The sequence below is a fragment of the Ranitomeya imitator genome, chromosome 5, assembly GCF_032444005.1.
Source record: "Ranitomeya imitator isolate aRanImi1 chromosome 5, aRanImi1.pri, whole genome shotgun sequence".
NCBI classification, from domain to species: domain Eukaryota; kingdom Metazoa; phylum Chordata; class Amphibia; order Anura; family Dendrobatidae; genus Ranitomeya; species Ranitomeya imitator.
In genome coordinates this window covers 372094970-372121056 of record NC_091286.1, presented here as the reverse complement: position 1 = coordinate 372121056, position 26087 = coordinate 372094970, and the positions used below count along the sequence as shown (strand labels likewise).

The 26087-nt window shown below is 40.0% G+C and overlaps 1 protein-coding gene across 5 annotated transcripts in view; it reads left to right on the top strand.

Moving 5' to 3' along the window:
- ADGRB3 (adhesion G protein-coupled receptor B3) overlaps positions 1-26087 on the top strand; it is a 1579303-nt gene that overhangs the window by 704124 nt on the left and 849092 nt on the right. For all 5 annotated transcript variants that reach the window (XM_069726666.1, XM_069726664.1, XM_069726665.1 and 2 more), the window contains one exon: positions 1239-1403. In XM_069726666.1, coding sequence (XP_069582767.1) covers positions 1239-1403 — 165 coding nt within the window. The remainder of the gene's footprint in view (positions 1-1238; positions 1404-26087) is intronic.

The window sequence follows — 26087 nt, the reverse complement described above, 5'->3', positions numbered from 1 at the left end:
ATTGTTCAACTTTTACAATTTATCAATAAAGAATTGCCGTATTTTCTGGCGTATAAGACAACTGGGCGTATAAGACGACCCCCAACTTTTCCAGTTAAAATATAAAATCTTCTCAAAAGTCGGGGGTTGTCTTATATGCCGGGTGTCGTCTTATAGGGTGGGTGCGAAGCAATCTGCAGTCGAAGTATATAGTGGGGGGGAGTGGTCCCGATGACGAGGTGAGGGAGAGCCTCACCAAAAAGGTGTAAGCGAAGCAAACTGTCAGCGTCTGGGATGCCAGGGGTATGCAAAAAAGAGAAAGAGCGATGCTGTGCCTAGAAAAACACTCCTCTTTCACTCATCTGGCTCGCCCTTGTATCCTATTATCTCCTTCTCTGCCTCTGCTTCACTTACACCTTCCCAGTGAGGCGCCCCCTCACCTCGTCATTGGGACTGCTCCCCCCACAATATGCTGCGACCGCGGATTACTCCGCATCTGCCCTATAAGACGACACCTGGCGTATAAGATGACACCCAACTTTTGAGAAGATTTTCATTGGTTAAAAAGTAGTCTTATACGCCAGAAAATACAGTATATTGTATTTATTTACATTTCATTTAGTTGACAATTTCTTTTAAAACTCTTTAATTTCTTGTTCTAACAAATGATAGGTTATGTTGTACTTCTTGACCCTGTTTTCTAGGCTGCTTCTCTGTTTTCGATGTTTTTTCTACACTGTAACTGATGTGATGACCATTGCCACATAGGAGCGACTTCCTTTTAAATTCTGTATCTCTCATCTGGTTCATAGGCTTTTGAGAAGGTTGACTAAGCTGACAATAAAGGGATCATCCATGTGGAAGTTATATTTTATAGCATCTAAGTTGCTTGGTGAATGGAATGATAATGTTCATATTAACCTTTACTATTATGTTCTCCTGGCTTTTTAACACTGCAGACTCAAAAACATATTCATTCTACGCAGCAAATTACCGTGTGCTGCTCAATATTGTAATCATATGTTTTGATATTTACCTTTAGAAATAGAAATGTATAGGTTTTATGATATATTGAAAGGACAATAATTTTCACATAGTAAAGAATGTCTTTAGCTTTAAGATTAAAGCTCTAAGTACTTAAAAAAGATTGACCTCATGTAATTCATTATGAATAAAAAATCTGCAGCATCATGACACAGATCTTTCCAGGGAGACAAAGAAGCTTTATTTATAGTATGATATTATGTTCTCTTGCCTAGCTAATGGACAGTGGAACCATTGGGGACCATGGAGTGGCTGTTCCAGGTCATGTGACGGCGGATGGGAAAAAAGAACACGGAGCTGTCAAGGAATTACTATTACTGGCCAGCAATGCGAAGGATCAGGGGAAGATGTCCGAAAATGCAATGAGCAGAGATGTCCTGGTAAGTAGGATTACGATATTTATTAATTTACAGGGCTATCTTTCATATTATCACATAAACAGATTTTGTTAATGAAAACTACTATTGCACTGGAAAACTATGTCTGTTTAAGGACTATAACAGAGCCAGCAACCTACTATATTGTATGGTGTCTATAATACCGGTGTCTTCCTATGCTAAAAAGCGCTCATTGTGCCCTCGAAAGAACCAGGGTCCAAGTGTGACTGCAAACTATGAACCTTATGTGACTGTAACCCTAGTTGTAAAGCTGAGAACACGAGAATATAGAGGATTTATGAAGCCGATATTGATGTATGTATCTTTTTGTGTAGCTGAACATATGAGTTTCCATGTTTTTCTAGCCTGGTTAGATCTAGTTTGCAGGTATTTTTCAGTAAGGATGCATGAAATGTACTTCCTATAAATGTCCGTACAGCAATGTGTTTGTTGATAAAGCATTTTTGTCGTCATTTACAAACCCAGAATTAAACTTAAAGATGTATTCTCATCTCCAAGATCCTAGAAAGATCCTCCAAGATCATATCCCAATATGTAGTAGGTGTAATAATATTAATATTAGCAAACACCTCCAGTTTGAAATGTAGTATAGTTTTTGTGATTTGCTATGTTGCTTACCACATGTGCAGGACATTGCAGTAGCTTAGATATCCATGGTTACGACCACTCCTATATTGATAGTAGTTAGTGGCCGTGACCCAGGATACCTAAGCTACTGCAATGCCCCTCACATGGGGTAAGCAACATAGTGAATCCGGGGGATCTGTCAACAGAGTTCACAATACAAACATTATTAACATGTTCAAGAATAGTCCATTTTTCCCCATTCACGACTATGCACATTTTTGGGTATTTTTCATACATATGAAAAGCAGTAAACTTTTCTTTCAATCACATAGTCAAATAATTTTTGTATCTTTCTTTCAAGACAGGTGTGGCCTAATTTTTGTGTTATTTTCATACACTTTTAATTTTTTTGCTGATATTGGCAAATATTGGGGGATATATATAGAAAATAAATCAGATTTTAATATTTTTTATGACTCCCAAAGGACCAGTGAAATACATTCGTATGGTTACAGTGATTTGGATTGGCAACTTTTCCTGATTTTATTTATTTACTTAGTTAGTTTGCACATTGCATCCCCCATAAGATGATAAAAGTCATTGAGGGATATCTCAAAATTGTACTTATTTATTTTTTAATCTGATGTCCCTTGTAACTGGGGCTGATATATTAGCTCAAGTTGCAGAAAAAACTCAGAGCTATCTTGACTGCAGCGTCCGGAAGAGGAAGTGCTGTCAGAATTTCCTATTACTGTAGACATATAATAGCACTTGCTAAATGCTGTATTTGCATTGATTAGGAATGCAGAAAGTGCAATAAACAGTCTCTGTCTTCTCTATGGGGAGTATGTCTGAAAAGTAGCTTTCATATGTTTCAGCTGTAGAATTTTGTGTAGCTGCTATTCTTTTCAGTGACATTTTAGAACGTCACTGCAGAGCATAATGCCGACTGCTTGAACGTTTACATTCTATGGGCAGTCCGAACATAGCTAAAGGTACCTTCACACATAACGATATTGTTAACGATATCGTTGCTATTTGTGACGTAGCAACGATATCGTTAATGAAATCGTTATGTGTGACAGCGACCAACGATCAGGCCCCTGCTGGGAGATCGTTGGTCGCTGAAGAAAGTCCAGAACTTTATTTCGTCGCTGGACTCCCTGGAGACATCGCTGGATCGGCGTGTGTGACACCGATCCAGCGATGTCTTCACTGGTAACCAGGGTAAACATCAGGTAACTAAGCGCAGGGCCGCGCTTAGTAACCCGATGTTTACCCTGGTTACCATGCTAAAAGTAAAAAAAAACAAACACTAGATACTTACCTACCGCTGTCTGTCCTCCAGCGCTGTGCTCTGCTCTCCTCCTGTACTGTCTGTGAGCCGGAAAGCAGAGCGGTGACGTCACCGCTCTGCTTTCCGGCTCCCAGACAGTACAGGAGGAGAGCAGAGAAGCAGAGCGCAGCGCTGGAGGACAGACAGCTGTAGGTAAGTATGTACTGTTTGTTTTTTTTTACTTTTAGCATGGTAACCAGGGTAAACATCGGGTTACTAAGCGCGGCCCTGCGCTTAGTTACCCGATGTTTACCCTGGTTACCGGCATCGTTGGTCGCTGGAGAGCGGTCTGTGTGACAGCTCTCCAGCGACCAAACAGCGACGCTGCAGCGATTCGGATCGTTGTCGGTATCGCTGCAGCGTCGCTAAATGTGAAGGGGCCTTAAAAAGATCTCTTAAGCCCCTTTGACACATCCTGGTGAGATCCGTGCTTCGTGTTTGTGTGTCCAAGTGCAAGATCAGTGTACCATCCGTGTGACATTCGTGTGTCCTTGTGACAGCCGTGTGCCGTCTGTGTGTACCATCAGTGTGACACAAACTGGAATAGGATGCAAAATAGAAATAACAGATGTTTACTTGTTAGATGTGCAAAGATAGCGAATTGATAGATAGACAGACAGACAGGTAGATAGATAGATAGATAGATAGATAGATAGATAGATAGCAATATGCCAGTGAGATATATAATCAGTGCAGTGAATGTACGGTTTTCTGTAGTTGTATTCATCACAAAAATAAGTAAAAAAAAATGGTGTGGGGTCCCCCTTATTTTAATAGCCAGCAGAGGGAAAGCAGACAACTGTGAGATGATCTTACTAGTCTGGGATGGGGCCAATATCCATGGAGCTTTCCAACCTATAAATAACAGTTCACAGATGTCTGCATAGCATTTGCTGGTTATTAAAAATGGGACCTTAAAAAATTGATTGCTGCCCCCCCTATTTTTAAAGGGAACCTGTCACCTGAATTTGGCGGGACTGGTTTTGGGTCATATGGGCGGAGTTTTCAGGTGTTTGATTCACCCTTTCCTTACCTGCTGGCTGCATGCAGGCTGCAATATTGGATTGAAGTTCATTCTCTGTCCTCCATAGTACACGACTGCACAAGGCAAGATTGCTTTGCGCAGGCGTGTACTATGGAGGACAGAGAATGAACTTCAATCCAATATTGCAGCCAGCATGCAGCCAGCGGGTAAGGAAAGGGTGAATCAAACACCTGAAAACTCCGCCCATATGACCCAAAACCAGTCCCGCCAAATTCAGGTGACAGAGTCCCTTTAATAATCAGCTAAGGCTAAGCAAACAGCCGCGGGCTGATATTAATAGGTTGCAAAGTGCCATGGATATTGGCCCCTTCCCAATCTAAAAATAGCCCTCAGCCACCCCTGAAATTCATTAGATGCACCAATTCTGGCTATTAACCTTGGCTTTTCTCACTTGCCCTGGTGCGGTTGCGCTCAGGGTAATGGGATTGTGGGGTTGGTGTCAGCTGTGTAATGTTTGCTGTCTTCACGCCCATGGGTTAGTAATGGAGAGGCATCTATCAGACACCCTCATTACTAATCCCATAGTCAAAGGAAAGAAACACACAAAATCCTTTATTTCTAAAAAGCACTCAAAGACAATTACCCTCTTTTACCCATTTATTACAAAAAATAAAAATAATCCATAGGTTTCAACCTCAATTTGTAATGAGGATGTCCCATGATAATCCTCGACTCCGGAGGCTGTGATGAGCGGTGACATATGTAACGTGACCGCTCATCACGACCACTGAAGCAAACTGAACCCTGCTGCAGTGATGAGTAGTCATTAAGTTTGCAGCAGGTTACAGCTGGTGATTCTCACGGTAACCTCTGTGCAATCTGCCTACTGTGAACTGCGTTAACCTTACTGACGTCACCGTCTGCAGCTGTGTCTGAGAAACGCGCTAACTTCACTGCTTTTCCCAGCCACCGGAGCTTTTCAATTGGGTACGCGTCACACAGATATCACATGGATGTCATTTGTGTGTCATGAGTGTTCACATGTGAGGCATGCATTTCCTTCAGATTTCTGCATTTCCTGCAGGAAGAAAAGGAAATGTCAGAAGGTTTTTCACATTGACACATGATGCATGTCAAAAAACTGACATGTGCGCACCACCATTAAATACAATGGGTGTGCGATTGTCCGTATTTGCGTACCTTAGAAAACGAAATTCACATGGACCAAAAAGATGGACGTGTGAAGGAGGTCCCCGACCTGATGAAAGTGGTGTACATACTGTGCAGCTGATTTACGTAGCACATATTTAACTCAAAGTGCATTAGGATGGACATGTTGCACAAATAGTGCAAAGCTAAATGGTGTGCTATGCAATCCATTATCATCCATCATGTTGGCAGAAATTGATTTCATATATATATATATACATATATATATATATGTATTATAATGTAATATAATATAAATACAATATAATATAAAGAATAATTTATTATATATATATAATATACACTGTAATGCAGCTGGGTTCGTGCAGTGTGACAGATAGGCAGTGACCACAGGAATGTTCAAACAAAGTGTCTTAAACCCGACGCGTCCCCCTGTTTGGTGCGGGCTCTGGCAAAGAGCTCACACCTTTTCTGGCATATGACAGCTGATCTGATCAGCTGTCATGTGCTCCTAACAGCCGCAGGAGGAATCGCAATCCTCCCACGGCTGTTAACCCGTTGAATGCCGCTGTCAAACTCTGACAGCGGCATTTAACATGCACTTACTGCAATCTTGCTGGAAATCTGCCTATCAGTGTCCCACATCACATGATTGCGGTTCACCGATGGGTTGCCATGACAACTAGATGTCTAACCCAGACCTTTATAGTTGCACTGCCGGATTGCTATGAGCACCGCCTGGTGGTTGGCAGTCATAGCAAGTGAGTAATTCTGCTACATACAGGTAATCTGATCATCGCCTGTATGTAGCAGTGCCGATCGGCTTATGGCAGCATCTAGTCTCCCATGGAGACTATTGAAGCATGCCAAAAGTAAAAAAAATATTAAAAAATTAAAAAAATATAAAAGTTCAAATCACCCCCTTTTGCCCTGTTCAAAATTAAGCAATAAAAGAAAATCAAATACACACATTTTTGGTATCTTCGTGTTCAGAATCGCCCGATCTATTAATATATAAAAATAATTAATCCAGTTGGTAAACGGTGCAGTGAGAAAAAAATCGAAACATCCGAATTACATTTTTTTGGTTGCTGCAACATTGCAATAAAATGAAATAACGGGTGATGAAAAAGTGGTGTACACACCTAAATGGTATCAATAAAAACATCAGATTGGTGAGCAAACAAATAAGCCCTCACCTGGCTCCAGATCCCGAATAATGGAGACGCTTCAGGTCTCGGAAAATGCTAACTTTTTTTATTTTATTTTACAAACTATGCATGTTTGGTGTCTGTGAACTCTTAATGACCTGGAGAATCATATTGTCAGGTCATATTTAGCATTTAGTGAACATGGTAAAAAAAAATTCAAATAACAATTGGTGAATCGCACTTTTTTTTCCTATTTCACTGCAGTTGGAATTTTGTTCCCATTTTCCAGTATACGATATGGTAAAATCAATGGTGCCATTCAAAAGTACAACTTGACCCACAAAAAACAAGCCCTCACATGGCCATATTGACGGAAAAATAAGGGAAGCAGAAAATGGAAATGCAAAAAGGGAAATACCTCTGGTCCTTAAAGGGGTTAATGTCCAACCTACTCACAAACAGAAAATAAAATGGTATCAACATGTTAGGGCATGTTAGGTTAGGCTATGGGTTGAACTAGATGGACTTATAGTCTTCCTTCAACCTTAATAACTATGTAACTATGTATCCACCAGATCGCAGCCGGGAATCAAGACTCTTCACTTCCGAGATCGGCTGCCATGGGCAACTGTACCACAGTGTCAGGCTGAGGGGGCGCCAGGTATTTGCTTACCTTGGCACAGTGTTGCTTTCACATAAGCCAGAAGTTGCAGGGCCAAATGCCATGCAGTTTGCAAACCAATGCTAACAATCAACCCTTTGCTGTGGGATTTTTAAATATAATCTGTGGCCATGGGCCACTTGTAAGAACCGGCCTAGAGGGAGCGAATCACTCCACTAACATCCTGTAGTTCACTCCAAAAATAAAAGCCCATGCCGAGTTTTTTAAATCTGCCTTGGACAAATAGCTTGTCCAAGACCAAAGTTACTTTTATTTTTGCACTTCAATCACAGCTATGCCTGTGACTGCAATGCACTCCAGTGGCCTCAATACACTTCTGTACGTATCCTTATTACCCCTCTCATATAATACCTGTCACTGCCTCACAATATATAGAGTTATTGTTAAAAGAGTTGCAAAAAATGTTGAAAAATATTCTTTTAGCTGATTGCATAATATGGGAGTTAGCAGGAAAGATTATGCACATTTATTGCGCACACATGTCCTATCTGTATAGAACACATTTCTGGGGATACCTTCCACTGATAAATAACTAACAGGTTGCTTAGTTACTTTATAAACATCTGCAATTGCCTATGATATCAATACGTTACTATCCACAGTTGATACATTTGCAGCTTCCTTCTCTAATAATTAAAATGAGACGTTTATCTAATCTAGAAACAAACAAGCAGAGATTTCTTTTTCAACATTTAATTCAAACATCTGCATGTGAAAAACGAGCAAAAGCAGACTGTAATCTTGTTTTCAAAGGTTGCCACCTGCTGTTAATAGAATATTTTACGAATGCATCCATGAAAAGGAACGTGTCAATACGTTTTTATGGAGATGTCTTCTTAGCAAAATAGAAGGAAAAAGCATGGAAGAATTAGTATGATTCATATGGAAAATACTATACAGTGTAAAGAATGCAACTACCCAGTGTGAGGAATCTGTGCTGTCACCATTGAATCTGATGTAAAATTGTCAACTTTGCTACAGTAGCAATACTATGGTCACCAAGGGTTGTAAAGCACCACTTTATGGATTTATATACAAAACTACCCACACAGTTACAGTTTCACTTTAAAACACTTGTCATGTAAGTTCTCCAACATACCAGTGAGTAAATCACATTTGTGATGTGGAAGGTTATGGTGGTTTATAAATGCTGAGCAGTTTAAAATGTCAGGTAAGTTCTGGATTCTAGCTTGATGACAGCAGTTTATGACCTAAGTCCTTTTGAGATTTCACAATTTAAGTGCAGTTTTCTGCATCACTGTACATGTTTCTTGATGCATTGTGTCTAATGTCCTTTGCTGTCAATATGTAGAAGTGTCCTCAATCCAATGGTTCTTGATAGTAAGTTTTACAAAATAAAAAAGGAAATTCTAAGTACATATGACAAATCATTGCAGTTTGAAAATCAAGGACTGTTTGAAATGACAAAAAATTGTGTTGTTTGTGTTTTCCAGAAACAGGATGGAGTCATGTCCTTTTAGGCTTTGCTTAGTATTGAAGCTCAAGTTTTTATCCTCGTAATCATCATGTTATAAAGTACTGTGTACTTACATATGCTCTTGTTAACTTTCTACCCAGTACTTTATTCTTTTTTCTCTGCTCTCTGTATAAACAGGAAGTCTCTATTCCCTGCAAACATCATCCCCCACTTCAAATCCTGACCTTATTGCTGTGCTCCTCACCCTGCCAGAGACTTTTGCAGTGACTCATACATGGAAATAAGACCTCCTGTTTCTGCATAGAGCGTCGAAAGATTCAGCTAGTCAGTGTTGATGTCATAGACCCAATGGAAAACAGAAAAAAATATCTGGGTAGAAAGGCAAAATGAGCAATTGTAAGTACCCAGTGCTACATAATATGATGATTGCAATATATTAAGAGGATTAACATTTTGATGGAAGTGCTTCCTTAAGTTTTATACTAACCCCCATGTTGCCCCCATAGCACTCTTTATGACTCTTAACCCGTCCCCGCTTGATTCTGCGATTCTCCAATATTATTTTGACACACTATAAAAGGCAGGGAATGCTCACATAAGCAATGGCTGGCTGCAGCTATGACCTGCCTCAATAAATAATTTGCTAACCCGATATTTCCTGGACTTTTAGGTGTTGAGATACGACAAGGAAGTAGAAAGCCAAAGGTACCAGACAAGTGTCAGAACTGGAGTTGCAGGGGAATAGTGAAGATAAGGCTTATTTTATTTATTTTTTTTGTTAGCTAGATTAATATGATATGTGCTGCAACACCAGTCCAGAGCTAATGAACAAGTGTAATGCTGTTTCTGGAAAAAGAAAATAAAGTTAAACTTTTTCCTGATTACACATAACCCATTAATGTGTAGAAATGTTGTATCCAAGACTTGATATCATGAGTGACTACCCCGATATAGAAGACAAAGGTTGTTACAGAGTACAACAGTGCTCAAAGCTGGATTGGTGCTCTCTTGGCAGCGGAGAAGCAGTCAGCTTTAGGAAACCTGTCTGTACACCTACCCTACAGTATATGATGGGTGCTTTCTCAAAAGATACTGTAACTTAATTACCGACGATCATTCACCAGACGGAGGCCAAAAATGTGCTCTCTGAATCCATCTGACTGGTATGTGGTTTCATATCATTTGTATAATTTTATATGAAAGTGTAGAAGACTGTTTTTTGCTATACGGAGGACAATAACAAATAAATGTACTGTATATAATGTGGTACCTGTTCCTTTACAATGGCTCCCAATGGTGGAAAGATGACTAAACATGCATTGTGACTGTGCATGCTGTCAAATGCAGGTGTCCTGTGCATCTGATGCCGACAGTGTGTACAAACATGGTGTGGACTGAGCGTTACAGACACATATAGTGTAAGCCTCTTGCAGCAAAATATAAAAAACAAACAAACATGTTCTGCTTGTTTTTTCAAAGTTAGTCATCCCACCAACTCATCCTGGGATATAAAAACCAAGGAGAAAGCTAAAATGAACTCAACTATTTGGGAAATTATTTAAGCCGAAATGTTATCTCCTGTCCTTTACTTTGTCGCAAATTGTATTTTCACTACCTAAGACTCAAGTTATTGCCATGACATATTCTTGAGTGTGGCTCTTTTTAGAAACAGCAAAAAACATATTTAGGCTATGTTCACAGTAGTGTATTAAAAAATCGGTCCCATCTCAATCCAGAAAAGTGGGACCACTTGTCCTCTGTGTGCTGTCTGTAAACAATCCGACTTTTTTTTAATCAGCAGCTATTAATCATTTACAGGACCATTTACTGTGTTAGGGTTGGCGGGTTGCACTAAATAAAATGAATAATAAAGCGCAACCGCAATCCGGGGTCCACCGTGCAGAGATGGAAAACTGCTGCTAGTAACGAATGATGGAACACACGGCAAATGATTACTTGTACACACTGGGTTATCGCCACCCAGTGTGAACAGGACGCTGAGTTCCAAACTCTGTTACTCCACAGGAAGGAACAGTAGAAATGAGTACTAAGTGCTCTGTCCTGCTAAACATCACAGGACAAGCACGTTAACTGAACTCACAGACAGAAATGAATTAGAGGCTCTGAAACTGAGCTGTGTCAGTCCCACACAGAAATGAAACATATTCTCTGAAACTGAGCTGTGTCAATCTAAGGCTAGGTTCACATTGCGTTAGTGGGTGTCCGCTAACGGACTCCGTTACATGGTGCAATTGTCACAATCAACGCTATGTAACGGATCCGCTAGCACACCCATTGACTGCAATGTGCTAATGGATCGCTAATGCATCGCAAATGTATGCCATTTTTGGCATGCGTCAGCGATGTCCCGTTATTTTCGGACGGACCTCGAACGCTGCTTGCAGCGTTCAGGGTCCGTTCCTCGCTAGCGCAGATCGGGCATCTGCGCCAGCGGGATTGCCGAACACAATCCCTTTTTGGACATTGCTTTAGCGCAATCCGTTAGGGTATCCGCTAAATGGATTGCACTAACGCAATGTGAACCTAGCCTAACACAGAAATTAAAGAGAAGCTCTGCATAAAACCACTAGGGTTGAGCTTGCTCTGGAACTCTACTGTGCTAACTTCACACGAGTAGGAAACAGATGCTAAGCCAAATGGCTTATTGCCCACACTGCCTGCCTACATGTACAGTCCCAAAGCTAGAAAGACATATGACACTTGTAGACAGAGTAGTAAGGTCTTCACTCACATAGCCACACACAAATGATACTAGTGCACCTGCGGGCACCTTTGGAAGCCTTTTAAACCCAAAGCTCCATCCCAAACACTCACGCCCAGCCAGACGTGACATCGCCCAAGGGCTAATCCGCAGCTGCCATATCACTAGAGCAAGAGACATCCCACCACCAACCAGAAGGTGCCACATCATGGACATGCTCAGTAAGGTGATTTCTGGACTTAGGCTCCAGAGTGTTAGGCTGCTCCTGTTTAACACTGGTTAGAAAGGACTTGGCTGGAGATCCAACAGTAACCAACCATAAGCCATGAGCATGAGCTAAGTACTGGGACCGAGGTCTATGCTGAGCAGCACTTGCAGCGGCCAAGTCTGAATGGGAGACCGCCAAGGTAGATAAGGCTTAGGATCTACCCTGTATAGCACGAGAGTCTCGGCACCCAACATACAGTTTCAAATGTTGCAGAATTATAATGCATCAATAAAAATTGGATGCCACTATGATGGTCCGTATAACATCTGATTTTTTTCTTGCACCCATCTTATTTCGGAGTGAAATCGCAGCATGCTGAATAAAGCAGAGAATAAAATTGCAGATGTGCACGGACTCACTGAATAACATTGGTCCTAGTGCTGTCCCTTTATATGTTGCATTGCAATAATTTGATTTATACACTGATATGAGCGAACCCTTTATCACATAAAATACCTGCATGAATAATGTCATTGCACAATGAATCTGTCCTCATAGACAAAAGTAAAACTAGCTTAAAAAACAGGTGATAGCTCCTAAAGTGAACCTGTCTCTGGAATAAAGTATAAAGAATGCATCACTGCTAGCTACTATCATTGGCTGCTAAGTAAAAGATTCTTCCTAATTGATCTTTAGATTTAATCTGTCCATGTAATGCACATCAACCTTTCCATCTTTTTATTGTAACAACTAAAAGTAGGCAATACAATAACAATACATCTTTACATTAGCGCAAGGTTAGTGAAAATAAAGCTTTGGAATGCAATCTGGCCGTTATTTAAGAATATAGGATGCTCACTGGTTACAGTGATATAGTGTTCCCTTTGAATTATAGTCTTTTCATTGTATACTATTTTTGTATTCTATTTATCTCTAATAGGCAAATTCTCCATAATTTTACAGGTGCATTCATCTATATGAATTATGTTACATATGAGTTTTTGTAAGAACAGCTTTTTGTTTACTATATTCATTAACCACATTGTCCTCCAACCTGCGTTTCCAAGGTTCCAATTAGTATTTAACTGAAAAACATTCCTTTAAACTACTGCCTGTAAAATTACTGAATGGTTATTTGAATTATTCAAGCTATTTTAGACATAACATTCAAAACAAAGTTACATTTTCTAGTAATTAAATCATGAAAAATTTTACTAGTAAATAGTGATGCGCAAACGTGCTTGGATATCATGTTATCCGAGCATGCTTGGGTGTTATCCTAGTGTCCTGGGTGTGCTCGGATAATATGTGTTAGGACTGGCGGAACGCACCAAGTATAAGGTGAAACAATATTAGGTGCATTCGCATTCTGGGGTCCACCGTGTCGGTGAAAACCTGCTGCTAGTAAATGGCAGCACTATATGGCGGTGGAAGCGAACCCTGTTAAGCCACAGGACCGCAATACCGCACTGAAGAGCGCAAGCAAAGAGTCACCGCACTCAATCCCAAGACTCGGGGTTGAAGTCCGTTCAGACTTATTGCGCACAACACTGCAACTGGGTGTGTTAGGTAACTAATAGAAATAGTTTAGAGCACCGAAGTGCGTACTGTGCCGTGCTGGCAGACACCACTAAGCACATAGACATGGGATAGGAAGCGCACTACTGGCGCGTGGCGCCACACTGGCGGTCACAGCAATGGACGCTGATTCGTGTGTATCACGTTGTGAGGATAGTCAGCCGCTAGATAGCGAAATGGGTCGGCCAGATTCAGAAGTCGCCGACCTCCCCTGCCGACCTCCCGGTATATGACTCGAGTATAAGCCGAGAGGGGGACTTTCAGCCCAAAAATATGGGCTGAAAATCTCGGCTTATACTCGAGTATATACGGTAGTATAGTTTTTTTGATTCGCAATATTGCTTTCCCCATGTGCAGGGTATTGCAGTAGCTTACGTATTCTTGGTTAAAACCACTGTAACTAACTGTCAATATATGCATACTAGATATGCTAGAGCAATAGATATGGGGCACAGCTTTATAAGGAGCATCTATGGGGCCATAATCAATGGTGCAGAGCAATACATATGGGGCACAGCTTTATAAGGAGCATCTATGGGGCCATAATCAATGGTGCAGAGCAATATACCGTATATGGGGCACAGCTTTATAAGGAGCATCTATGGGGCCATAATCAACGGTGCAGAGCAATATATATATGGCACAGCTTTCTATGGAGCATCTATGGGGCCATAATGAATGGTATAGAGCATTCTATATAGCACAGTTGCATATGGAGCATCTATGGGGCAATAATGAACGGTATGGAGCATCTATTTTTTATTTTTGAAATTTACCAGTAGATGCTGCATTTTCCACCCTAGGCTTATACTCGAGTCAATAAGTTTTCCCAGTTTTTTGTGGCAAAATTAGGGGGGTCGGCTTATACTCGGGTCGGCTTATACTCGAGTATATATGGTACATTTTTAATTGGAGGTATTTTCTAATATTAGTAATATTACACCTACTACATACAGGGATAGGATCGTGAAAATGGACATACCTCTTTAAGTTACTTTTGTTGAGCACTTGCACTATTTACAAGTGGTTCATATAAGTTTTGCACACAGCTACAATCTTGGTCAATATTATTGATAATATTATAATTATTCATTAGAAATAGTAAAAGGACCAGATTCATCAAGGTGTTTATATTTTAATTCCAGCATAAAACGTCTAGAATTTTTTTGTGCAACTCAAAGATGTGCAAACGTTTTTTTTGATTTCTGAAATTTTTAAGACAGGCGCTACCTGATATGCAAAATGGTCATAGCCAGGGGCTGGCTGAGGCAAAACCCGCCGGCCAAATTCATCAAAGTTTACGCCACATTAGTATAGTAAATTATGCCTGAAATTCATTTTTAGTCCTTGACTGGAGTAACTGTGCCAGTTGTAGGATGTGTCTAATTTATTAAGTGTCTTGTATTCTTAATAATTTAGGCACATCTTACTCCAGCAATTCCTGAGATTGGCATGCAAAACATCAACCTTAAAAAGTCAGGCCCAATATCTTCAGTAACTAGTGTCTATGCACCAAATGTGCATAATTAGAATAATATAATGGCATGTCAAAATACATTTTACATATCCTTGCACCTGTCTGCTGGTAGTGTCTGCAATTCTATCACGCTCTATCAATGTTTGCAAAGTTCTTTTTTCCAATCACAGATTTCAACTCTCAATAGATTTTCAATTGGGTTAATATCAAAACTTATTGCTAGCCAGTTTAAAACGATTTATTTCTCCTCCAAATGATTCTTTTGTACTTTTGGAAATGTCCTTTGGGTTATTATCCTGCTAAAGAACCTATTTTGTTCAACTCAAACACAGTTTTCTTAAACTTGCAAGGATGTTCTTTCTAAACTGCTCTCATAATCCTCAGATTTCATTTAATGTTTCTGTTCCATTTTCAAGGACAACTGTATCAGAAGCAACAATGTGGCCCCACAATATTTTAGTTACTCCAGTATATTTTGATGCAAACATGGTGCACTTTTCCTTATTGGATTTATTTTATCCTCTATAAACATAATGTCTGCATACATTGGCTTCATTTGTCCATTGAATATTTTTCTGAGAAGGATTGTGGTTAGAGATGAGCGAACCAGTGGAAGTTTGAGTTTTAGTACTCGACCTGAATTTTCATCTAAAGTTCGGTTTGGGTATCAGAACTGTACTCAAACTATAACCAGAACCTGAGCCTCATTGAAAACAATGGTGACCCAAACTTTGGATGTGGAAAAAAAATTGTCTCTCATCCCTGGACTTCCCCTGGAACGCCGAACATTAACATGGTCTTCTGGGACTTCTAATTGTGGTTCATCTACGTAACTTTTGGCAATTTTAGTTGCTTTTCTTAAGCCTTCTTAAGCCTTTAAACAGTGAGATCCTCCTTGAACTTTGCCCATAGGTTCCTAATTTATTAATTGTGCAGATTATGGCATGGGTTGGCGGCGGCGCAATCATCTGAGATGTTTTCCGCTCAGTCTAAAGTTCTTTGAATGTTGTATGTATTTTTTTAACACATTTTAAAACATATCTCCTATTCCCAACACATTTTACAAGGTTCTTGACTTACATGAGTAGGTAGTAACATTTCTTAATAACATTTTGAACTGTTGAAGGCAGGCTGTCAAATTCTTTTGGAGATTGTCTAGTACTCTTTAGACTGCTTGTGGTTGGTGATAGCAGCATTTTTGGTATGCTCAAAGAGCTCTTTTAAGGTACCTTCACACTAAGGCTACGTTCACATTAGCGTTGCGTGCCGGTGCGTCGGCGACGCAACGGCGACGCAACGCACGACGCACCAAAAACGCGGGCAAAAACGCTGCATTTTGCGACGCGTGCGTCGTTTTTTGACGAAAATCGGACGCACGAAAAATGCAACTTGTTGCATTTTCTTGCATCCGACGCTAGCGTCGAAAAAAAACGCACGCGTCCCCCATGTTAAACATAGGGGCGCGTCGCCGCTGCGTCGCCGCTGCGTCGCTGACGCAACAGCGACGCACATTAGCGAAACGCTAATGTGAACGTAGCCTAAGCGAGGTCACTAGCGAGATCGCTGCTGAGTCACAAGTTTTGTGACGCAACAGCGACCTCAGTAGCGATCTCACTATGTTTGACACGTAGCAGCGACCAGGCCCCTGCTGTGAGATCGCTGGTCGTGTCGGAATGGCCTGGACCTTTTTTTGATCATTGAGGTCCCGCTGGGTAGCACACATCGCTGTGTTTGACACCTTACCAACGACCTCGTTGACGACTCAGACACCGACACATAGGCGTGCATTTGCGTTGCCTTTTCCGCACTCCTCCACTCCGATTGGTGGTCGCTACTGTGTTCTGATTGGTGGTCATGCCTTCAACAGAAGGCGACATAGTAGCGCTTCCATCCTAGGTGTCAGAAGAACCGTTGAAGAATAGATAAATTGAAGAGGAGTCGCAGGCCAGAGAACTCTACAACGATCTGCAAACCACCACGCGGTCAGGAACAAAGGACGGAAGGGCTATTGTGTCGCCTCATAAGGCAAGGCCGCCACCAATCAGAACGCAGTAGCGACCACCAATCGGAACTGAATGGGCGCAGAAAAGGCAACGCAAATGCACACCTGTGTGACTACAACGTCACACAGGACGTCCCTCATCGAGGTCTGAATCGTCATAATAGCTGCCATGTGACAGGGTCACAACGACCAACTACACCGTTGTACAGGTCGCCGCATTGCTGCTGCGTCGTTGGGAAGATCTCACTGTTTGACATCTCACCAGCGACCACATAGCGACGCAGCAACGATCCCTGACAGGTTGTATCGTTGTCGGGATCGCTTTAGCGTCGCTAAGTGTGACGGGGCCTTTACTGTTGGCATTGTGAACATAGAACAGGAAATACAATGGGTCTTAAAGTCTTGTGAGCACTGCCAGTGTGTAAACAGGTGACTCAAATTTCTATGTAATCACAAGATAGTCAGATTTTGTCATTTGTTTTAAACTGAACTGAAAGCATGCCAAAAATCATGTTTTTCAATTTTGTGTCTACATTCATGCTAAGTTTTTTCCTATATAAAACATGAATTTAAATACATACAGTATATTCACTAAAAACTTTATTTCAGAAGATATTTTGCATAGTGTTCACAATATTCAAGTGTGCCAATAATGTTGACCAAAACTGAATTTTGCATGAATACTCTTGCCCCAATTTACAACACATAAAACTACATTGACACATGTTTGTGTCATTTGGCACATTGGAATACATTTTCTATATATTGCTGCCAGATATATATCTCTAGTATAATAACACTAAGACATATGGTGAAGTCATATTCATGTACCCCAATAGTGGTGGGTGTTCAGAGCCTGACTCATTTCTTAACATTTCCTTGTAACTTTCTTTTGCAGAAAAGTGGTGTAAGACAAATGTTGTTCAGTATGCTAGCATTAATTTGTTATCACAATGCCTTACATATTATTCTCCATATGGTTTCAAATACTGTTATCTATTCTATTTTTTCATAGTGCAAAATAGTACATGGAAGATGCAAAGTTCAGCTTCATTTGCCTGGATAAGTTGGTAGTGATACTGTACAACTATTTTAATGACTTCTACTTCAGTTTTGCTAAAGATACATTGAGTTCTGGTCAGTTGTAAAGTGCCACTATGTGTATTTTTTCATTTGAGAACCAAAGTGGTATTACTAATGACTGTGTCTTATTCATATTAAAATAGTTACTGGTTGAATTTGTCTGTTGTTCCTGGCACCGCTCTCGTCCACGTGACCCGAGTTGTGAGTTGTGGCTAGCTGGATAGATCGATTGTTTGCAGGGCTGACTGGAAGTCACTTCTTAATGTTAGTATATGAGGCTCCGAAAGAAGTGTTTATAGACTTACAAGGTGAGATCTAGTGACAGTTAGCTGTGACTTCCGGTAAGACACAGCTGCGGTCACAAAATGTTGGAGTCGGATTGAAGCATCTTCAGCATCAGTAGAAGATGGCAACTGGTAAGTTTTTTGCTACATATATAGTAAAATTTAAGATAAAATCAAAATTAGGAAATATCCTTCAATAAGTAAATAGTAATAATACATGTAAACAATATAGGGTACTTAGTTAACACTATGATGATTAAAAAAATGTAATTACTATCCCACAGCGACAACGTGTACCCAATTGGGATGGTCCTTAACTCTGACAGTATACTTCCCTATGTGTCGGTAACCGTAAAAATAGATGGGGCAGAGCAGGACCCAGACCCAAATGTTCAGACACGTGGATGAGGAAAGCTATATAAGCAAGATGCCCAGCAAAAAAGAGTAAGCCACACCAATGTTTGTATATATATATATATATATATATATATATATATATATATATATAGACACTCAAAAAAGAGGCAGCACTCCATAGTTTAAGTGAAAAATGTGGAAGGTTTAATCGACCCACATAGCCGGGCATGTGTATGTATATATATATATAACTAACATTAGCTCCCATTCGGGCTCCCATTCTAAATTCCCAATCAGTATGTCTGGGAGGAAACCGTTGAACCCCAAGGAACAAGAACAAACATTAGAAGAATATACAAACTCCTTGCAGATATACTTGGTGGGACTTAAACAGAGGGCCACAGTGCTGCAAATCAACAGTGCTAACCACTGAACCTCCATGCTTCCCTATATATAGTACAGTGCTAACCACTGAGCCACTGTTCTGCCCTATGTATAGTACAGTGCTATCTAATGAGCCACTGTGCTGCACTACTGTATATATAGTACAATGCTAACCTTGGAGCCACCATGCTGGCTTATATATAGTACCGTGCTAAACACTGAGCCACTGTGCTGCCCTACATATAGTGCAGTGCTAAACACTGAGCCACCGTAATGTCCTATATATAGTACAGTGCTAACCACTGAGCCACCATTCTGCCCTAATTATAGCACAGTGCTAAACACTGAGCCACCATGCTGCCCTATATAGAGTTATATGAAAAAGTTTGGGCACCCCTATTAATCTTAAGCTTAATGTTTCATAAAAAATGGTTTTTTGCAACAGCTATTTCAGTTTCATATATCTAATAACCGTTGGACACAGTAATGTTTCTGCCTTGAAATGAGGTTTATTGTACTAACAGAAAATGTGCACTCTGCATTCAAACAAAATTTGACAGGTACATAAGTATGGGCACCCCACCAGAAAAGTGACATTAATATTTAGTAGATCCTCCTTTTGCAAAAATAACAGCCTCTAGTCACTTCCTGTAGCTTTTAATTAGTTCCTGGATCCTGGATGAAGGTATTTTTGACCATTCCTCTTTACAAAACAATTCCAGTTCAGTTAAGTTTGATGGTCTCCGAGCATGGACAGCCCTCTTCAAATGATCCCACAGATGTTCAACGATATTCAGATCTGGGGACTGGGATGGCCATTCCAGAACAGTGTAATTGTTCCTCTGCATGAATGCCTGAGTAGATTTGGAGCGGTGTTTTGGATCATTTTCTTGCTGAAAGATCCATCCCCTGCGTAACTTCAACTTTGTCACTGATTCATGAACATTATTGTCAAGAATCTGCTGATACTGAGAGGAATCCATGCGTCACTCAACTTTAACAAGATTCCCAGTGCCGGCATTGGCCACACAGCCCCAAAGCATGATGAAACCTCCACCAAATTTTACTGTGGGTAGCAACTGTTTTTCTTGGAATGCTGTGTTTTTTTGGCTGCCATGCATAACGCCTTTTTGTATGACCTGACCAAACAACTCAATCTTGGTTTCATCAGTCCACAGGACCTTCTTCCAAAAAGAAATTGGCTTCTCCAAATGTGCTTTTGCATACCTCAGCCGACTCTGTTTGTGGCGTGCTTGCAGAAACGGCTTCTTTCGCATCACTCTCCCATACAGCTTCTCCTTGTGCAAAGTGTGTTGTATAGTTGACCGATGCACAGTGACACCATCTGCAGCAAGTTGATGCTGCAGCTCTCTGGAGGTGGTCTGAGTATTGTCCTTGACTGATCTCACCATTCTTCTTCTCTGCCTTTCTGATGTTTTTCTTGGCCTGCCACTTCTGGCCTTAACAAGAACTGTACCTGTGTTCTTCAATTTCCTTACTATGTTCCTCACAGTGGAAATTGACAGGTTAAATCTCTGAGACAGCTTTTTGTATCCTTCCCCTGAACAACTATGTTGAATAATCTTTGTTTTGAGATCATTAGACAGTTGTTTTGAGGAGCCCATGATGCCACTCTTCAGAGGAGATTCAAACAGGAGAACAACTTGCAAGTGGCCACTTTAAGTAGCTTTTCTCATGATTGCATACACCTGGCTATGAAGCTTAAAGCTCAATGAGGTTAGAAAACCAAAAAAAGTGCTTTAGTAAGTCAGTAAAAAGTAGGTAGGAGTATTTAAAACAAGAAAATGATAAGGGTGCCCATACTTATGCACCTGTCAAATTTTGTTTGAATGCGGATTGCACATTTTCTGTTAGTACAATAAACCTCATTTCAAGGCAGACACATTACTGTGTCCAATAGTTATTAGATATATGAAACTGAAATAGCTGTTGCAAAAAAACAATTTTTATAAAACATTAAGCTTAAGATTAATAGGGGTGCCCAAACTTTTTCATATAACTGTATACTAAAGTGGTAACCACTGAGCCACTATATAAATTGCACAGCAGTCAGTTTCCGTCTGTGTGCTGTCTGTTTTCATACAAACAGATACAAGAAGGTGGAAAAACTTTTTTTTTTCATAAGTGAAAAACCTGATGAAAATCACTAATGAAGCTTAGTCCTTTTTCTCATACATCAAACAATCTGACTTTTCAATGAGGCCTTTCTCAAACTCCTCAAGTACAACACTTATTCTCTTCTTCATCCATACTCTGGTGTCTGTTGTTGTCTGCAGCACAAACATCACATCGATTACATTGCACACAAACAGTGAGCTCAGTGGCTTTGCCTATGTTGATGGCATAAGATGTTGAGCTCATCGATTAGCTGCCGCTATCATGTGTCTGTTGTGAGGTGTCCCAAGACCAAAAGCTCCCATAGTTTTTCTGGGTTTGTTTTTACGTTTAATGTATGGTAAAAATAACTGGCTATAAGATTCTCCAGATCAGTATAATTACAGTGATACCAAATATGCATAGTTTTTTTATTTATGTGGAAAAAAATAGGAAATTTGTAAAAAAAAAGTCTTGTGTTGCAATTTTCTAAGACTTTCAGTTCTTGGAGTTGTGTGACAGTTTTCTGTTTGTTTGTTTTTTGTGCTGTGAGCTCACATTTTTATTGATACCATTATGGGGTAGACACAATCTTTTGATGACCTCCTATTGCATTGTTTTCACCTTTTGTGGCAACCAAGAAAACACAATCCTGATATTGTGGGGTTTTTTTGTTTGCATTTACAGGAAACCGATATAGGATGTACTATTTTGTCATATGTCGGCAAGGGGTTAATGATTTAGTTAGATATTTGGCTATTTACCTATGTTACATTTCAAGGCTCGTTAAATGGTCAATAGTGACTTGTAGAATTGCTGCTTCCAACAGGTGGCACTATAGAGTTCAAGCACTGTTCCTCTCTGAAGAGGTAATTTGCATATTTATGTACACTACATAGTAACATAGTTAGTAAGGCCGAAAAAAGACATTTGTCCATCCAGTTCAGCCTATATTCCATCATAATAAATCCCCAGATCTACGTCCTTCTACAGAACCTAATAATTGTATGATACAATATTGTTCTGCTCCAGGAAGACATCCAGGCCTCTCTTGAACCCCTCAACTGAGTTCGCCATCACCACCTCCTCAGGCAAGCAATTCCAGATTCTCACTGCCCTAACAGTAAAGAATCCTCTTCTATGTTGGTGGAAAAACCTTCTCTCCTCCAGACGCAAAGAATGCCCCCTTGTGCCCGTCACCTTCCTTGGTATAAACAGATCCTCAGCGAGATATTTGTATTGTCCCCTTATATACTTATACATGGTTATTAGATCGCCCCTCAGTCGTCTTTTTTCTAGACTAAATAATCCTAATTTCGCTAATCTATCTGGGTATTGTAGTTCTCCCATCCCCTTTATTAATTTTGTTGCCCTCCTTTGTACTCTCTCTAGTTCCATTATATCCTTCATGAGCACCGGTGCCCAAAACTGGACACAGTACTCCATGTGCGGTCTAACTAGGGATTTGTACAGAGGCAGTATAATGCTCTCATCATGTGTATCCAGACCTCTTTTAATGCACCCCATGATCCTGTTTGCCTTGGCAGCTGCTGCCTGGCACTGGCTGCTCCAGGTAAGTTTATCATTAACTAGGATCCCCAAGTCCTTCTCCCTGTCAGATTTACCCAGTGGTTTCCCATTCAGTGTGTAATGGTGATATTGATTCCTTCTTCCCATGTGTATAACCTTACATTTATCATTGTTAAACCTCATCTGCCACCTTTCAGCCCAAGTTTCCAACTTATCCAGATCCATCTGTAGCAGAATACTATCTTCTCTTGTATTAACTGCTTTACATAGTTTTGTATCATCTGCAAATATCAATATTTTACTGTGTAAACCTTCTACCAGATTATTAATGAATATGTTGAAGAGAACAGGTCCCAATACTGACCCCTGCGGTACCCCACTGGTCACAGCGACCCAGTTAGAGACTATACCATTTATAACCACCCTCTGCTTTCTATCACTAAGCCAGTTACTAACCCATTTACACACATTTTCCCCCAGACCAAGCATTCTCATTTTGTGTACCAACCTCTTGTGCGGCACGGTATCAAACGCTTTGGAAAAATCGAGATATACCACGTCCAATGACTCACCGTGGTCCAGCCTATAGCTTACCTCTTCATAAAAACTGATTAGATTGGTTTGACAGGAGCGATTTCTCATAAACCCATGCTGATATGGAGTTAAACAGTTATTCTCATTGAGATAATCCAGAATAACATCCCTCAGAAACCCTTCAAATATTTTACCAACAATAGAGGTTAGACTTACTGGCCTATAATTTCCAGGTTCACTTTTCGAGCCCTTTTTGAATATTGGCACCACATTTGCTATGCGCCAATCCTGCGGAACAGACCCTGTCGCTATAGAGTCCCTAAAAATAAGAAATAATGGTTTATCTATTACATTACTTAGTTCCCTTAGTAATCGTGGGTGTATGCCATCCGGACCCGGAGATTTATCTATTTTAATCTTATTTAGCCGATTTCGCACCTCTTCTTGGGTTAGATTGGTGACCCTTAATATAGGGTTTTCATTGTTTCTTGGGATTTCACCTAGCATTTCATTTACACTGTAAATGATGACTCACATTTATTCAAACTGATGTATGTATGAGAGATATTATGCTTTTTTTTCCGCTTGTTTAATGACTGTATACAAATCATTATTTTATGATAATTTGCACTTTTTTATAATTATGTATTTATGTGTAACTAATTGGATTGATCACATGCACCACTACACAGTATGTGTGTTTTGTTACACTGTCACTGTGCTTGATAGAGGTGATAACAAGGTGGTCTACCAATCCAAAACTGTTAAAACAGCCAGGTAGATGTGCAATTAAAATGTCACTTTTATTAAGTTCAACTAATGGAGCCCCTTTGGTCCACTAAAAATAAGTACCAGACCTCCTCTCCTCCATACGTGATGGGCGCGCGCCCATCATGTTAAACAAAACATATCCAGTTCATTTCTCCCCTGATGATTCAATTGATGAAACACGTCAAAAGCTAATCTTGGGGACACATTGTATTGGATCCTATGGAATGTCTTTTGGTGGGGTATTGGATGGATGCATATGAGGACCTCCCCTATCCTAATAGGACAAACAGGATTCTGCAGATATTGAATGAATCAGATCTCGTAGAACAAGTTTTAACGTTGGGTGAGATTGTTCCGTTTTCATACATATTATATGTTTATTAATAATCACCAGGACATTGATCTGGTTGTTGTTGCTGTTAACTTTATAAGTGAGCTCTTGCTTGTTGGGTGTTTAGGGTTTGAAGGCTGAACCTCATTGAAAACCTCTGGAGCGTAATCAAGAGGATGATGGATAGTCACAAGTAGTGATGAGCGAGTGTACTCGTTGCTTGGATTTTCCCGTGCACGCTCGGGTGGTCTCCGAGTATATGTGACTGCTCGGAGATTTAGTTTTTGTTGAAGCAGCTGCATGATTTACAGCTACTAGCCAGCCTGAGCACATGTGGAGGTTGCAGGGTTGCTAGGGAATCCCCACATGTATTCAAGCTGTCTATCAGCTGTAAATTATGCAGCTGAGGCAACGAAAGCTAAATTTCCGAGCAGTCACAAATACTCGGAGACCACCCGAGCGTGTTCGGGAAAACCTGAGCAACGAGTATACTCGCTCATCACTAATAGTCACAACTCACAAGCCATTAAACAAAGAAGGACTTCTTAAATTTTTGTTCCAGAAGCAGTGTGAAAGAATGGTGGAAAGCATGCCAAGATGCATGAAAGCTGTGAATAAAAATCATGGTTATTCCACAAAATATTGATTTCTGAACTGTTCCTGAGATATAACATTAGTATTGTTGTTTCTAAATGATTATGAACTTGTTTTCTTTTCATTATTTGAGGTCAGAAAGCACTGTTTTTGTTTTTGTTTTTTTAAATTTTGACTTTTTCTACTTTTCAGAAAAAAAATAAAAAATGTATTGCTTGGAAATTCTGAGACATGTTGTCAGAAGTTTATAGACTAAAAGAACAATTTACATTTTACTCAAAAATATACCTATAAAGAGAAAAATCAGACAAACTGAACATTTTGCAGTGGTCTATTAATTTTTGCCAGAGCTGCATGTCCTGTCTTATTTTTAGTGGATCAAAGGGGCTCCATTATTTTAGTTGAACTTAGTAAAAGTGAAATTTTAATTGTACATCTGCTTGATAAAGGTATCAAATGTAGGAAAAGAGACCCTGATTTCTGGGATGTATCATTTAGTTTACTGGGTGCAGCAGTTGTGACACCATCAGAGTTTTTAGATGTAGCATGTAGCAGAGCTCATAAAGCTAACCCCACCCCAGGACAGCTTTTTATGTCAATTGTTTAATGAGAGCGAGCTGCTTATTAAAGTACAGGGTAAGGTCTGGCCACTTGGCACGAGGGAGCTAGTCTAGGCTGTAATAATCTCCTGGTGATGACCCATTTATTTTATGGAAAAAGCAGCACACGGCCTATAACGTGACACATCCTTGAAAGTTGTGTCTCAGCCACTACAGCATGCTGGCTTCAAATTGCATAGCAAAAACCTGCTGAAAGATTCCCTTTAAGAAATTTCAATAAAAATTGTTGTAACCTGGCAAGGTACAAAAGGAGATACAGTACATCAAATTCTTCCATCCCCTCTGGTAAAACTGCAAGCTACAAAAGTTTACTTAGACAGAGTTCAACAAAATCAAAGAAATGAGCCAGAAAATACATTGGTATGCATGCAATATGTAGGAGCACGTTCACACTTTGACCATGTCACAGACGAAACCCAAGAAAAAAAGAAAAATGAGCATATATCCTTTACACTGTGTGCAGAATTATTAGGCAAGTTGTATTTTAGAAGGCTATTTTTATTACTGATCAACAACTATGTTCTCAATCAACCCAAAAGACTCATTAATATCAAAGCTTAATATTTTTGGAAGTTGGAGTGGGTTATTTTTAGATTTGGCTATCTTAGGAGGATATCTGTTTGTGCAGGTAACTATTACTGTGCAGAATTATTAGGCAACTTAATAAAAACCAAATATATTCCCATCTCACTTGTTTATTTTCACCAGGTAAACCAATATAACTGCACAAAATTTAGAAATAAACAT